General features: G+C 38.5%; 1 protein-coding gene and 3 long non-coding RNA genes across 5 annotated transcripts; 2 read left to right on the top strand and 2 right to left on the bottom strand.

Annotated features, from left to right (window-relative positions):
• On the top strand, positions 1–969 carry LOC112326481 (uncharacterized). Its single transcript, XR_002980070.2, has 2 exons — positions 1–236; positions 585–969. It is a non-coding gene; the product is annotated as an uncharacterized LOC112326481 (long non-coding RNA).
• Positions 970–1,287: 318 nt separating this feature from the next.
• On the bottom strand, positions 1,288–2,131 carry LOC127905486 (uncharacterized). 2 transcript variants are annotated; one of them, XR_008059560.1, is made up of 4 exons: positions 2,033–2,131; positions 1,850–1,940; positions 1,575–1,635; positions 1,288–1,513 (listed from the first exon to the last, which is right to left on the bottom strand). It is a non-coding gene; the product is annotated as an uncharacterized LOC127905486 (long non-coding RNA). The 2 variants fall into 2 exon arrangements; XR_008059562.1 differs by having other exon boundaries at positions 1,850–1,910; positions 1,972–2,122.
• A 2,443-nt stretch (positions 2,132–4,574) lies between these two features.
• LOC112326450 (uncharacterized) lies at positions 4,575–13,938 on the bottom strand. Its single transcript, XM_052449948.1, is given in 5 exon segments — positions 4,575–4,890; positions 4,892–8,005; positions 8,244–9,730; positions 9,819–11,662; positions 12,033–13,938. Coding segments are annotated over 5 exon segments (8,667 nt in total).
• Positions 13,939–15,648: 1,710 nt separating this feature from the next.
• On the top strand, positions 15,649–16,617 carry LOC112326484 (uncharacterized). The gene is made up of 2 exons (XR_002980076.2): positions 15,649–15,884; positions 16,233–16,617. It is a non-coding gene; the product is annotated as an uncharacterized LOC112326484 (long non-coding RNA).
• Positions 16,618–17,088: the final 471 nt, after the last annotated feature.

Genomic DNA, 17,088 nt, shown 5'->3' with positions numbered 1-17,088 from the left:
GCCAGTGACCAGCTGGGCAAACAGCTGATGCACGCGTGAAGCACTTTCACGCGTGCATCAACAGTGCGAAGGTAATTAAATTACCTTCGCACTGTTCAAATGCAATTTGAACACAGAAGAGCAAAAACAAAGGGAAACGGGCGCACCTGTTTCTGGAGATTGCGAAGAAGGCTGCAACGCTGGTGGGGTTCGACTGCTTTCCGTTTCTGGCGATGGTGAAGAAAGCTGCAACGCCGGTGTGGGTTCACTGCTTTCTGTCAATAACTGATGGTTCGGTGATCAATTGTTTTCTTGCAGGGACGAAAACAGGGCTGATCCGTGACTCCCCTCTGCCTTTCTCTCCTTTTCTGTGTATATATTTTTTGGTTTATGCTCTGTTTTTTTTTTGGTTTTTTTGCTCTGTTTTGGGTTGATGTTTCCGTTCTTGACTCTGTATTTTCTTTGGGTTGTGTTTTGTGTGCTCTGCTTTTCTAGGTTGATTGCTCTGTTTTTTTCTGGGTTTTCTCCTTTTCCTGGTTCTAGGTTTTCTTCTCCCTTTTATAGACTTCCCAGCTGATTGCCTCTAACCAGTCCTGCCTTTGCAGGACTGTTATCTTCCACGAACGAGATCGTGGGCGAGAGACGTGGTCCTCGATTGGATCGAATCCGTTGCAGATTTTCAGCCTGTTGAATCGGGATGGAGAAGACGAACACGGCTGTTCTACCAGCAGCGACGACGTTTCGGCAGGAATGGATTCCACCAGCAACGGCGACGTTTCAAGCAGCAATGGACATTTTCATTTTGACCCCTGAACTTTGGAAATTCGGCAATTGGACCTCTAAGAAATTAAAAATTCCTTTTAATTTTGTCCCTTTGGATTAATTTCAATTAAATCCTTAAATTATAACACTGTTTACAAAACAGTCCTTAATTCCTGGATTGTTCAATTTAACCCTTAATTAAATCTTTAACTTTTAATTCTTTCAAAATTGATCAATTAACTCTCAAATTACATCCTCAAACTTCAAATTTTGTTATCTTAACCCCATTGGCAACTATATTTAATTTTTTTATTATTTGTTCAAAAATTGGGTTATGACAGTTGCCCCCTCTTTATAATATTTACAATACAAAGATATTGAAAATTTTCATTTTTCCTTAGCTTTGTGTAGTAAATTTATAAAGAAAAGTAGATACAAAAAAAAGTCTTGAAAACTTTGAAAACAGTAGATTGACATATGACTTTTACAGAGAGAACAAGTTATTTGGAAGACGACCCATTTTTTGTTGTTGTTGTTGTTTTTTTTTTTTTTTTTTTTTGAAATGGATCAAATTGTTTTGGGCAACCTGCCCAATGATAAAAGAAACGCGAAGAATTTCGCGAGTGGTCTAATTGTTCCAGGCGACCTACCCAATGATTGAAAAATACGAGGATTTTTTTTTTTTTATGATGGTATATTGTAATGGGTTACCGGCCCAGATGGTCACATTGTAATGGGTTACCTGCCCAGATGGTATATTGTAATGGGTTACCTACCCAGTTGGTCACATTGTAATGGGTTACCTGCCCAGTTGGTATATTGTAATGGGTTACCGGCCCAGATGGTCACATTGTAATGGGTTACCTGCCCAGATGGTATATTGTAATGGGTTACCTACCCAGTTGGTCACATTGTAATGGGTTACCTGCCCAGATGGTATATTGTAATGGGTTACCTGCCCAGTTGGTCACATTGTAATGGGTTACCTGCCCAGAAGGTATATTGTAATGGGTTACCTACCCAGATGGTCACATTGTAATGGGTTACCTGCCCAGATGGTATATTGTAATGGGTTACCTACCCAGTTGGTCACATTGTAATGGTTTACCTGCCCAGATGGTATATTGTAATGGGTTACCTACCCAGATGGTCACATTGTAATGGGTTACCTGCCCAGATGGTATATTGTAATGGGTTACCTACCCAGTTGGTCACATTGTAATGGGTTACCTGCCCAGTTGGTATATTGTAATGGGTTACCTACCCAGATGGTCACATTGTAATGGGTTACCTGCCCAGATGGTATATTGTAATGGGTTACCTACCCAGATGGTCACATTGTAATGGGTTACCTGCCCAGATGGTATATTGTAATGGGTTACCTGCCCAGTGGAAAAATATGAATTTTTTTTTTTTTTTTAATAAGACATGATAGGGCTCGAAGGCGCATTATTTAATAGATGGAAGCTCGAAGGAAATGAGGGCTTGAAGGCGCACTCAAAAGAAGGTAGGATAGGAAATGCACTACCTTTGATGGTCGAGGGCTCGAAGGCACGCTCGAAAAGAAATAAGACGAGGGCTCGAAGGCGCGCTTGAATTGAGGTAGGATAGGAAATGCACTACCTTTGATGGTCGAGGGCTCAAAGGCGCGCTCGAAAAGAAATAAGACGAGGGCTCGAAGGTGTGCTCGAAAAGAACTCAAAATGAGGTAGGATAGAAAATGCACTACCTCAGGAGTGGAAACTGAAAGGTGGTGGAAAAATAAAAAGATTTTTCAGGTGGCCTAATTCTCATGGGCGACCTGCCCAGATTGAAGAATTCTCAAAAGTGAAAATTTTTCAAAAGCAATTTCAATGTTCGCCATTTCAAGTTGGCCTTCCGCTTGATGGATTCCGTTAGAATTTTCTCTAATAAAATTTGCAAAACTCATTGTCCAATGTCTCAAAGTTTAAATGATATGCATGCATCTTTACCTGATTTGAAATATAGGCCCCCAATTTCTTCTTAGTCTTCTCGTTGCTTGGTTGGTGAGATCTTGCTATCTGATTTGAGTCATCTTTGTCGCTTGGCTTTTTAGCCCACTCGAGTTAGCCCATATAAGACTTTTTCCAGATTTGTTTGCACAACTCAGCCTTGGTGGTGCCCATCATGACCCACTTGCTTGCTAGAGATTTTCTGTCTCGTCAAATAGTTTGAGGGGATCATTCATTACTCCTCGTCTCACTGATAAAAATATTTGGTGTCACTTGATGAAAGGATCAAACTGTCTTTCGTAAACCATAATGCCCCCTTGTCTTGTTGTAGGAAATGTTCCCTTTTTTTTTTTAGAACATATAGATTTTTCTTAAGCACAATATTGCCCCCTTGTACTGGTCATTGCCCCCAAGTGTGCCCTGTCAGCGACTTAGACAAATAATGGTTTTAAGAGACCATTCTCTCATTTCTCTCCTTTTCAGTTTGGTGAAGAAGTATGGGTCTAGAATGAATCTTGAAATCTTGATCTTGCATTTTGAAAACAAAAATTATTTCGATGCGAGTCTAAAACAATTTGTTTTTGAAATCTTGCAACTCCTTGGTTATTTTCTTTCTTGAAAAAGAGATTATTTGCTCTTGTGTTTGGCAATGAGGTCTTCGGTGAAAATATGTTATGAGATGACCTTTTGTTTCGAAGTGAAGGGCTCGAGAAAAAGCTCGAGGTTTTGTATGAGAAAAAACTTGTCTTTTTTTTTTTGAACATTTATTTTTATCAGCATGAATAATAATGAGTAGTTTATTCTTGATATCATGAATCTTATGAAAAAATATTCTTTGCATTTTGAGAGCATTATTTATTGTTCTAGATTGCTTGCTTGCTTGATTAGAAAGGACTTCTACAGGCACGTAACATAGGCTGTGGTTTTTGGCTATGAAAGAAAAGGATTCATAAGGCTCAAAGAGTGTTTTCAGGGTTTCAAAGACTGAAGATCACAGTCAACAGTTTGACTCTTGACGTCATTCATCTTTTCTTTTGCCGCTCTTATTTTACTTGCCCTTTTTCTGTTTTTCTCTTTCATTGCTTCGCTAGAGCATACTCACTTTATCTTGGTTATCACTTTTTCTTGTGATTTGGTCATGCCCCCTAGCATTTGAGTTTCTTGGGCTCTTTTGCCTTTCGGCTTTCTCACGGCTTTATCATCTTTCTTGATCATTGAAATTTCACTTGCCCCAGTGTAGGGTGTGATCTTAGTCGGGATGTTTTTATGAAAGAAAAATTATTCAGGCTCAAAAAGGGATCGCAAGGGATGTACTTATTTCAGAACGTGAAAGGAATAACAAAGATGGCCTTTCCTCATTTCAAGCGCAAGCAGCTATGATCAATAAACTTTGACCTCATCTAGTATGATGGTTTAGTCTTTGCAAAGATGCATTTCATGAGTTATGAGCAACAAGTTCACTACATACCGTTATTCATACATTTAAAAACACATTATTCAAGAGTCATGGGGTAAGGGTATTTATTCATTTCTTTTTTCTTTTTCTTTTTAGATTTTGGTCACCTCTATGAAGGAGTTGCTTGATTCACTTGTCATTCTACAAGTAGAATGTCAAAAATATCATTTTTGAATAAACATCAAATTATTTTTGAAATCAAAATGCCAGATCAAATTTTTTGAAACTCAAATAGGGAAACTGATTTTGGTAAAAGTAATGAATTGAATCTATGAGATCATGCAAGGCTTCAAGAGTGTATTTACTGATTCTTTGATATCAATAAACATTTATGAGAGATAGAAAAGATATGCAAAGTGAATTTCTTGGCAAAACTTTTATTGATTTGATGAGAACTTATACAATCATGGATAATATTTCTTCACGGCATCGGAATTCACTGGCCTACTCAAATCTTCTCCATCCATTCCTGTCAATATCAATGCTCCTCCAGAGAATGCCTTCTTTACTACATAGGGACCTTCATAATTGGGTGCCCACTTGCTATGATTCTCACTAGGTAGTAATAGGATTTTTCTCAATACAAGATCTCCTTCTTTAAACTCTCTTGGTCGAACTTTTCTGTCATATGCTCTTGCTATCCTGTTTTGATACAGTTGGTGGTGACAAATTGCAGCTAATCTCTTCTCACTGGTCGTATCGGATCTGCCCCTTCTCAGCCCATTTAGCCTCTTCTAGCTCAGATTCCATGAGGACCCTTAGAGAAGGAATCTCTACTTCCAAGGGCATCACTGCCTCCATTCCGTAAACTAATGAATAAGGTGTAGCCCCCGTTGACGTCCTTATTGCTGTTCGATAGGCATGTAGAGCATAAGGAAGCCATTCCTGCCAATCTTTATATGTGACCACCATTTTCTGGACAATCTTCTTTATGTTCTTGTTAGCAGCTTCAACAGCACCATTCATTTTTGGTCTGTAAGGGGATGAATTGGAATGCTTGATTTTCCATTTAGTGCATAATTCCACGATCATCTTCCCATTGAAGTTCTTGGCGTTATCGGTTACTATCCTTTCTGGCAAACCATACCTACAAATTAGATCTCTCTCAATGAATCGCTTGACCACCTTCTGAGTCACATGAGCATATGAGCAGGCCTCTACCCACTTTGTAAAATAATCAATTGCGACCAAGATAAACCGATGACCATTGCTGGCTTTTGGATTAATAGGCCCAATCACATCAATTCCCCACATCGCGAATGGCCAAGGTGACACCATATTGAATAAGGGCACTGGGGGTGCATTGATTTTGTCACTATACACCTGACATTTATGACATTTTCGGACAAATTATATACAATCCTTTTCCATGGTCAACCAAAAATACCCAGCTCTTTGTATTTGTCTTGCCATCATATGCCCATTTGCATGGGTGGTGCAAATTCCTTCATGCACTTCACACAAGGCTTTATTGGCTTCTGATCTGTCCAGACATCTTAATAAAGTCCCATCAAATGACCTTTTGTATAAGATTTCTCCATCTATAAAGTACTCCATTACCATTCTTCTCAGAGTCTTCTTATCTGTTTTTGAAACTTCAGAAGGATATTCTCGATATTGGATGAATCTTTTTATATCTGTATACCAAGGACTGCCATCTACTTCTTCTTCTACTAAACAACAATGAGTAGGAGAACTTCTGATATCAATGCCTATAGGATGTACTCTGATACCACAATCGATTGTGGCCATGGAGGCCAAGGTTGCTAAGGCATCCGCAAACTGATTCTTATCCCTTCCTAAATGATTGAACTCTATCTCTTTAAAGTTTTCAGCCAATTTGGAGAGATATTCTTGATATGGTTTCAATTTCTCATCTTTCGTCTGCCATTCCCCCTTCGTCTGGCAAATTATCAACATAGAGTCTCCATATACCCCTAATTTCCTTATCTTCAGTTCCAATGCAGCTTCTAATCCATGAATGCAAGCCTCATATTCAGCTGTGTTGTTTGTGCAACTAAACTGTAGCTTAATGGAAATGGGATATTGTTTTCCTTCTGGAGAAATTATTACAGCACCAGCTCCATTACCAGACACATTCACCGCACCATCAAAGTACATGGTCCACCAATCACTTTCTATTACCAGCACATCTTCATCAGGGAAGTCAAAATTTAACGGCTCATAGTCTTCAACGGCGTTATCAGCTAAATGATCTGCGATTGCACTTCCTTTCACAGATTTTCTTGTTTTGTAGATGATATCGTATTCAGCCAACAACACTTGCCATCTGGCCAGCCTATTTGACATGTATGGTTTTTCAAAAATATATTTTAGAGGATCTATCTTTGAAATTAACCAAGTGGTATAGTATAACATATACTGTCGGAGCCTTTTTGCACTCCATACCAAACCACAACACAGCTTCTCAATCATACTGTAACGAGATTCACACTCAGTGAATTTCTTACTAAGGTAGTAGATGGCTTGCTCCTTTCTCCCAGACTCATCATGTTGGCCAAGCACATAGCCCATTGCTGATTCAGTCACTGTTAAATACAAAATGAGAGGCTTCCTAGGCACAGGTGGCACCAATAGAGGTGGTTTCTGCAGATATTGTTTGATCTTATCAAAGGCTTCTTGACAGTCTTCATCCCATACTCCAGGGTTTTTCTTTCAAAGTAATCGAAAGATTGGTTCACAAGTGACTGTAAGTTGTGAAATAAATCGAGCAATGTAATTTAAACGCCCCAAAAAGCTTCGAACTTCTTTCTCAGTCTTAGGAGCTGACATAGCTTGTATGGCCTTCACTTTATCAGGGTCTACCTCTATACCATTATTGCTTACCACGAATCCCAATAACTTCCCAGACTTCACTCCAAATGTGCATTTTGCAGGGTTCAACTTTAATTGATATTTTCTCAGCCTTTCAAATAATTTCTTTAGAGCTGGGATATGGTTTCCCTCATCTTTAGACTTAGCGATCATATCATCCACATAGACTTCAATTTCTTTATGCATCATATCATGAAATAGTGTCACCATTGCTCTTTGATAAGTTGCTCCAGCATTTTTGAGTCCGAATGGCATAACTCTATAGCAATACGTTCCCCACGGGGTAACAAATGTTGTTTTCTTCTTGTCTTGCTCGGCCATTTTAATCTGATTATACCCAGAGAAACCATCCATAAAAGAGTAAGTAGAACTCTTAGCAGCATTATCCACCAGTACATCTATGTGGGGTAAAGGAAAATTATCCTTCGGGCTTGCCCTATTCAAATCTCGAAAATCCACACATACCCTGATTTTGTTGTCTTTCTTGGGTACTACTACAATATTGGACACCCATTGAGAATAATCAACTACTTCCAAGAATCCAGCATCCCACTGTTTTGTTATCTCCTCCTTCACTTTGATTAGTATATCTGGCCTTGTCCTCCTCAACTTTTGCTTAATCGGCTTACATCCTTCTATCAAAGGTAGTTTATGTACCACAATATCAGTATCCAGACCAGGCATATCAGCGTATGACCAGGCAAACACATCAACATATTCTCGTAAAAGAGCGACCAATTCACTTCTTACGCCAGCAGAGATTAGCTTCCCTATTTTCAACTCTCTTTTATTATGTTCGGTGCCCATATCTATCAGTTCTAGTTCTTCTTTTGCAGGCTTCCATGTGCGATCAGATTGTTCCCCTAACCTTGTGAACTCATGGATATCTTCCTCCCCAAACTCTTCTTCATCCATGGCAATTATAGTTTCATCAAAGTTAAGCCAATTATCCACAGTGCAATGAGTTTGTGAGGTATACGACGATCCGCTTTCAGATTTCCTGAAAGCGGAAAGTGTTTCGATTGTGAGTGTATGGTTATGGGAAAGTAAATAAATGAACAGAGAAAAAGAAAAACACGATTGAAAGAAAATTTGCATGATCTCATTGAAATTTAAAGGATAGAAGGGCTCAACCACAAAACCTTATTGCCAATCTCTTGAAGCATGATGATTTGGCAAGGCACAATTATTCAAACAATACAAATAATGAAAACAACGAACAAGCAAACAAACATTACTTTTTGAAAACAATTGGGACTTCATGAATTTCCCAATTTGCTAAATCTTCTCCCTCAGCCAGTTTTCTCACGAATTCTGATGAGCCATCTTCCAAAACGCCAATAGTCAGCTGGGGCAATTGTTCATGAGTACTATCCTCTTCCTTTAAATCTTGTTCACCAACTTTTTCAAGATAATTAATAGTAACACTATTGAATTCTTTTCTTAGTCCCCCCTCATAATCCTCAGTTTTTATCACATATGCGGATCTTGGAAATGTTACATGGATTGGTGGGATCTCTATTCGATCTTCATCTGGTTCTCTCCTTTCAATCCGGGCTATTCTTTTTTTTCTTCTAATTTCAGCTGCTCTTTTGAAATCTGCTTTCCCAGGCTTAAACCCTAAGCCAAACCTTTGATCCGCACACTTCATTTTTATCACATTAACCCTCTCAGGCATTCCGGTAGTGTGGTCATATTGAAATGGCAGTTCATGCTTTAAGAAGTATTTAGCAGCCATTTTTGCTGCTTCGGAAATTTCTGGCTTTCTTCGTACCGTATTTTCTGGTACCCATTCAGCATTTACAACTTCGAATGCATGCAGATTTCCATCCTTACTTTCTTCAGTTTCTATGTAAGGGATCGACACATTTTTTATCATTGACAAAGTTTCCTCAGCTCTCACAGTCACCAAATTCCCATTGATGATAAACTTGACCCGTTGATGTAAAGAAGATGCGACAGCTCGGGCTGCATGGATCCAAGGTCTCCCCAGTAAAATGCTATATGATGGATGAATGTCCATTACTTGTAATGTGACTTGGAATGGTTGTGGGCCAATGATTAGTTCAACATCAATACTCCCAATGATTGGTCTAGGTGACCCATCATATGCCCTAGCAGTCATGGTACTTGGCTTCATGTGAGAGGCATCAACTGGCATTTTATCAAGTACATGTCTCGGCAATACATTGAGAGCAGAACCATTATCTATAAGCACCTTAGCAATCACACAATCCTTGCATTTTACCGTGATATGCAATGGTTTATTATGACCGGTCCCTTCATGATCCAGCTCATCATCGGTAAAATAGAGGTAATTGGTGGCTTGTATCCTACCCACCAAATGTTCTATGGAGTCTTGTGTGATATCCTGAGGAACATATGCTTCATTAAGAACCTTCTGAAGTGCGTTCCTATGCAATTCTGAACTCAACATTAATGACAACAAAGAAATCCTAGCGGGTGTTTTCTTTAGCTGATCAACCACACTATATTCGCTATGCTTCATCAATTTCAGGAATTCATTAGCCTCTTCATCACTTACTGGCTTGTTAACCTCATCTGTCTTTGTCAATTCCACCATATCCTTTCCTTTGGCTTTTCTATGGTTTTCCAACTCTTCAGGAGTAAAACATCTCCCACTCCGAGTGAGTCCTCCTATTTCAGCATGGAAAACAGGGGCAGGATTTGTGCTGTGAAAGGAATAACCATAGAGTGAGTCCTCCTATTTCAGCATGGAAAACAGGGGCAGGATTTGTGCTGTGAAAGGAATAACCATAATTATAGGGTTGGGCATTATAGCTTCCGCTAACAGTATTCATAGGCTTGGCTAGGATCATTCTTGGTGGACCCTTTTCGGTTGGTATATATCTACAAACTTCCACTTTCTGGTTACAACCAGTCATTGTTCCTACTAACTCATCTTCTTTGAGTTTCATCAATCTTAACATTCCCAACGTCATTATATTTTCTACCTCCAAATGAAACTCCTCGCACGAGTCAATATCATGCCCAAGCTGCTGATGATATTTACAATATTCATTCGCACTCCTTACAGCTTGTATTTTGACTGGTGTCTTTAGATAATCTGTTTGCCTCAACATCCCATACAATCTATCCATAGTCACCCTTAAAGTTGTTGTACTTCCCCTTCCTATCTCCAAGCTATTAACTCCCCCACCTCCAGAAGCATGATTTGGTAGAGGGTTAGAATTCACATTTGGAGATTCATCAAAAGAAATCCACCCAGCTTTGATGAGCTGAAGGATTTTTCTTTTGAATGCGACACATCCATCAATATGATGACCAACAGCACCAGCATGGTATTCACATTTTTGATCGGGTTTATACCAAAAAGGAAATGGTGGTTGTAAAGGTTCTAAGGGAACAGGTGCTACCTGGCCAATACCAAGCAATCTTTGGTGCATTTCAGTAAGAGACATGGGTAATGGTGGAAGTTGCACTTGATCTATTGGAAAATTTCTTCTTGGGCGGTAGGCATTATTGGTTTGGTTGCTTATCGGGTTATTTTGGGTGTTTGTAGGTGAAGAGAATTTTATATTGGATATAGAGGGGGTAGGTGTAATACTTTTGAAGCTGTAAATGTCTTGGTAAGTGTTCTTCCCTCTACTTTCCCTTTCAACATTGTGAACTTCCGTTTCTTTCCTTTTTCCAATAAAACCTCTTTTTTCAGTAGGATCCACGATCCTACCCGTCCGAACAGCTTGTTCGATCCTTTCAGCTATGACAACCAAATCAGAGAAATTTTGTGCAGCACTACCTACCAAGTATTCAAAGTACGGGGCTTTGAAAGTGTTGGAAAATAAACCAGTCATCTCCCTTTCCGACAATGGAGGATTTACTTGCGCGGCTGATTCGCGCCACCTTTGTGCATATTCTCTTACAGACTCCTTATTGCCTTTTTCCATGGCTTGCAGACTTGATCTATCTGGGGCAATATCCATGTTGAACTTATACTGTCTAATAAAAGCTTTAACCAAATCCTTCCATCCTTTAATCTTGGTATTATCCAAACGCATATACCAAGCAAGAGCCGCATCACTTAAACTGTCTTGAAAAAAATGGATCAATAACTTCTCATCATAGACTACTTCAGCCATCTTATTACAATATGCTTTAAGATGGGTGATTGGGCATTGAGTTCCAGTATATTTAACAAATTCTGGAACTCTGAATTTTCTGGGAATAACCACGTTAGGCACTAGACACATTTCAACGGCCTTCACCGGATCATACAAACTATTCCCTTCTATTGCCTTCATTCTTTCTTCTAAAGCAGCTAGTTTTTCATGACCATTTTCCTCTATTATCTTGTTCCTTTGAGGTTCTTCCTCTATCAACACAGAATGGGGGACCCTCATTGGATGTGCTGATTGAGTAGGTACGAAATGAGCAGCATGCTGAGGTTCAGATGGCGGAATAAATGGAGGCGGAGGCTGAGGTGTAAATGTTTGTTGAGAAGATGTCCCTTCTCCAGCTCTAGGCCTCAAAGCCTGTTCAAGCAGGCTGGTAAGCCTTGCTACATCCTCTTTCAGGCTTTCCAACTCTCTTTGGTGTTGAATTTCTAACTGATTTCTCTCTTCATTTTCCATTTTCTTCCGTGAACGAGTGTTATGGATACGTTTCGGTTGGGGACCTATATTTCACCTGTTATATGCAGAATATGACAATCTATAAGCAAATGTATGAGATGCATGAATGTGAATGCAACATATTGGATATAGATTTGCTCTTTGTTGGTGACATATGGCCGTCATTCTTTAGATATGTGGGTTGAGCTTGAACTTGATATCATTGTTGTGATGCCGAGAAGAGATCTGCTTAGCTTTTTGACATTTGGGCTTTCCGTCATATACATATATTTTTGCATTGAAAAATGTGGGTCTCAAACCCTTTTATTACTCATTCAGAAGCTTACAATGAAAAATTAATCTAATCTATTACAGGAGAAAAAACACTGCCTCTAGTAGCTATTGCTTTTAAAAAAAGATCGGTATTATCCGTACTTCTTCGATATTTCATTATATCTCCTCCCACTTGACGAGCTTCCACTCGTAATAAATGGGCTTCTGCAGCTGCTCGATCAATCTGATCTTGTAGTTCCCTTATCCTCTCAGTATGAATCAAGTTGTTTCTAGACAAAAAGTTATTGGCATCATCCAATGTTTGATTATGTTGCTTTAACATTTTTTGGTTTCCTATAAGTTGTACGGTCTTTAATTTTTCTTTGTCCAGCTTAGATCTCAATGCTTCTGCTTCAGCCTTATGACTGTTCAACTCTGTTTTTCGCTCTTCCTGAATTTTAGTTAAAGCCTCAGCTTTTCCCAATTGGTCTTTAAACTTAACAATGTCCGCCCGACGCATTTTCAATATAGCTTGTGTCTTGATAGCTAACTCTTCCCAATGCTTAGCTTTTGCCATATAATACGTCATGTCCTGATTAATTATTTTTTGTGTTTCCAAGTCAGCCTTTGCCTTTATCAAGTCTTGACCCACAGAGTCCCTTTCTTCTTCAGCTATTTTCCTTACACCCTTTTCTTTGGCTAGCTGCCGCTCTAAAGACACTCTCTGTTCTTCCTTTGCTTTAAGCTCAGCTTGTAACGATTTTACTTGTTTTCTTAATTCTTCTTCACAGTTTACTCTTTTCCTTCGAATGCCCACAGATTCAGAAACTTCTGCCATATAAGAGACTCCTCCATTACGCCATTCGGGATACTTTTCACTAACTGTAGGATTCCTTAATCCGGTCTCCTTTTTCACCAGTACCAAAGATTTCCAATCCTGCCTAATGCTCTCCAACATCTCCATGGTAGCTCCTTTGTATACTCCAATAAATTGAGCTAAATCAACCGTTCTTGGGATGCTTTGTATGCCCCCAAACTGTCTTGCAACTAAAGCAGGCGCATAGCTAATATATCCAGTCACTCCAATCAAAGGTACCCAAGGCTTCTTCCCACAACCCATTAAATACGTTACATTTCTCATCCAAGGAGCTCTCCAATTAAAATTGCTTCGTGGAATTCCTTGTAGTTTTACCCTCCAGTCATCTTCAGAAAAAAAATTCCATTCATTTGATACAAATAACTCGAGTGGCCTTTGATCAAACCACCAAAAATTCCGGAATATTGGTGTCTCGGATTCTATGTGACTTACCATCCAAATGAACAATAATGGAACACAACATCTCATAAAACCTTTCCCGGACTTTTTGCAATGATTGAGGGACAAAAAAGTTTCAGCCAAGATCGCAGCAGAAGGATTAATTTTGGTCTTCTCATACTCAACAAACAAATTGGCCGCCTCTACACTGATAATTCCAGCAGTTGAAGGACACAAAATCAACCCAAATATTCCCAAAGCCAATATTCTGTATACCTCTAATTTAGCACATGGATTAGACTTTTTAGTAATCAACAACTCCTCTAGTCGTTTCCATCTCAAACCCCCAGAATCACTTTTCTCTCTATATAAGCTCATTTGCTGGATTCCCAATAGCTTAGCAAGCTCCTCTATAGTATCCTCAATCCTTTGATGAAAGTACACCTTATGTATATCCTCAGGAAATTCTGTCAAAACACCGTATTCTTCAAGGGTAGGAACCATATCGACATCCCTAAATGTAAAACATCGATAATCCGGATCCCAGAAATGAATCAGGGCTTTTATGGCTAATGGCAGTACTGGAACATTTAGAAGATGCAAAATTCTCCCATATATCTTAGTAAATTCTGTCTCATCAGCCAAGTATTTGGTGAGTGGAAGCAAACGAATGGCATCATTTATTACACATCTCACATCTTTTAGCAGCGGTATCCCACTGTCATCCAGTCTAGGGCAGTCTCCCTCAGTCATATGCAATGATTCAGATTCAAGCCCATACTCAACAGTGGTGACTTCTCGATTAACTGCCATTATGTCACCCAAAAAATAATCCTGTAATGAAAATGATATATGTTAAGCTTGCCTTAGTGAAACTTACATAGGGAACAACCTAAAGGGTAAGTTCTAGTCATTAAATGCTCAGGGTAGGTTGCTAACTAGTCTTTGAAAGGTCTCTCGCATGCTCAGTGATCTTCCTCGAAAGGTTGATGTGAGGCTTACAAGTAGCGTGAAGATAGAGGCCCTGAATGATATCAGTTTAGGCATACCAACCACTATCGAGTAAACAATCAAGCGAAAGTTGGATGGTTTCACGAGTCTTACCCAGGCTAAAGCCATTGGGGTACCGCTACTCTCCCACTTAACATAAAGTCGATATAGCAGATATTTATTATGAAATGCGTGGTGTGTGAAGGCATAAATCCATATCCGATATATGTATGATGACATGAATAAATATGGATGCTAAAGCTGTAACAATAAATAAAATAAAATAATAAAATAATAATAATAAAAAAAAAAACCAAACAACACAACAAGCATTTGTAGCAATTTTAACAAATAAAGACAAAGCTTAGTCTTAGGTCCCCAGTGGAGTCGCCATTCTGTCGCACCCGACATCGCGGCGGCCTTAAAAATCTATTAAATCTTTGAAAAGAACGGATTTCTGGCATCCTGTTCTTTTATGGGGATATTCTTTGTTTAAGGAGTCGCCACCTAGTATTATGGTTACTAGGAACCCTAACTGGTCAACAGAGATTCTATGGTCCGAGACTGGTTACGTAAAAGGGAAGATATTATCACCCCTTAAACGTCCTGCCTAAGGCAGGCTGCATTGCTTACATTTGTCATTAATTGCTAACATTTTTGTTGGTTTATACTATGATTGTTTGCGTGCAATATTCCTGACTCTGGCGCCAGTGAATATTCAGCTACGGATATTTCCAACTCTGGCGTTGGTAAATATTACGTAGGTATGAAAATAAATAAATTTAAATCATCATTTTTTTTTATTCCTGACTCAGGCGTCAGTGAATAAACAAATAAAATCAATTTTTTTTTTTACGCATACGCATTATTTTTATTTTTATGTAGCTAAAAAAACAAAACAAAGTAAAATAAAATAAATTTACTTAGTATCTTTATTCCTGACTCTGGCGTCAGTGAATAAACCAATAAATTTATTTTATTTTATTTTATTTTATTTTTGCATGCATATTTTTTATTTTTAAAGAAAACACAAGGAAATAAATTTGAATCAATAGTTGTATTCTGACTCTGGCGTCAATGAATAAAAATAATAAATTCATATTTATTTTTTTATTTACATACACACATTTTTTATTATGTAGCAAAAAAAACAAAAAACAAAATAAAATAAAATAAATTTGCATTAGTATTTTTTATTCCTGACTCTGGCGTCAGTGAATATACCAAATAAATTTATTTATTTTTATCTTATGTTATTTTTTTTTTGCATGCACATTTTTTATTTTTATATAACTAAATAATAAAATACAATGAAATTTTTATTCTGACTCTGGCGTCAATGAATAAATAAAAAATGAAATTTATTTACATACACAATTTGTATTATATTTTTTTATTTTTTATCTTTTTATTTTTTATTTTTGGGCTGGGCTGGGCTAAATCCAGCCCAGCATATATATTGGTGGCTGGGCTGAGCTCAGCCCCACAGGGGCTGGGCTAGGCCCAGCCAGCCCGGCCCGGTCACTGGCCCAAGCCAGTGACCAGCTGGGCAAACAGCTGATGCACGCGTGAAGCACTTTCACGCGTGCATCAACAGTGCGAAGGTAATTAAATTACCTTCGCACTGTTCAAATGCAATTTGAACACAGAAGAGCAAAAACAAAGGGAAACGGGCGCACCTGTTTCTGGAGATTGCGAAGAAGGCTGCAACGCTGGTGGGGTTCGACTGCTTTCCGTTTCTGGCGATGGTGAAGAAAGCTGCAACGCCGGTGTGGGTTCACTGCTTTCTGTCAATAACTGATGGTTCGGTGATCAATTGTTTTCTTGCAGGGACGAAAACAGGGCTGATCCGTGACTCCCCTCTGCCTTTCTCTCCTTTTCTGTGTATATATTTTTTGGTTTATGCTCTGTTTTTTTTTTGGTTTTTTTGCTCTGTTTTGGGTTGATGTTTCCGTTCTTGACTCTGTATTTTCTTTGGGTTGTGTTTTGTGTGCTCTGCTTTTCTAGGTTGATTGCTCTGTTTTTTTCTGGGTTTTCTCCTTTTCCTGGTTCTAGGTTTTCTTCTCCCTTTTATAGACTTCCCAGCTGATTGCCTCTAACCAGTCCTGCCTTTGCAGGACTGTTATCTTCCACGAACGAGATCGTGGGCGAGAGACGTGGTCCTCGATTGGATCGAATCCGTTGCAGATTTTCAGCCTGTTGAATCGGGATGGAGAAGACGAACACGGCTGTTCTACCAGCAGCGACGACGTTTCGGCAGGAATGGATTCCACCAGCAACGGCGACGTTTCAAGCAGCAATGGACATTTTCATTTTGACCCCTGAACTTTGGAAATTCGGCAATTGGACCTCTAAGAAATTAAAAATTCCTTTTAATTTTGTCCCTTTGGATTAATTTCAATTAAATCCTTAAATTATAACACTGTTTACAAAACAGTCCTTAATTCCTGGATTGTTCAATTTAACCCTTAATTAAATCTTTAACTTTTAATTCTTTCAAAATTGATCAATTAACTCTCAAATTACATCCTCAAACTTCAAATTTTGTTATCTTAACCCCATTGGCAACTATATTTAATTTTTTTATTATTTGTTCAAAAATTGGGTTATGACAGGGTTCAAAAAATAAGTAACAATAGGCAAGACTAATCAGGTTTGAGTAGATCAACACCCACCTAATTCGACAAAAAACCCGGTGTAAACCAAGTCTCGGGTTGTAGCTAGGTTACGTTATTGACCTACTAGAAAAGGAGAGTTTAATAACACTAAGTTTAACAATAGATTTTCATCTTATTAGTTCATTAAGAAAGAGCTTGCCTCCTTGACTATATATAAGGCCCTCAAGTTTGGCTTTCTTTATTTTACTTGGCTTTTAATAAGCACTATATATTAGCCCATCACTTTAAACGTTCATCTTTTAATATCTATTTTTATTTTTTTAGCTTAACAAGATTTTTAATGAATTTTATAGTA

Source organism: Populus trichocarpa, chromosome 1 (assembly GCF_000002775.5).
Source record: "Populus trichocarpa isolate Nisqually-1 chromosome 1, P.trichocarpa_v4.1, whole genome shotgun sequence".
NCBI lineage: Eukaryota > Viridiplantae > Streptophyta > Magnoliopsida > Malpighiales > Salicaceae > Populus > Populus trichocarpa.
The sequence above is the reverse complement of the archived record's forward strand: the minus strand, read 5'-3'. Positions and strand labels throughout refer to the sequence as shown.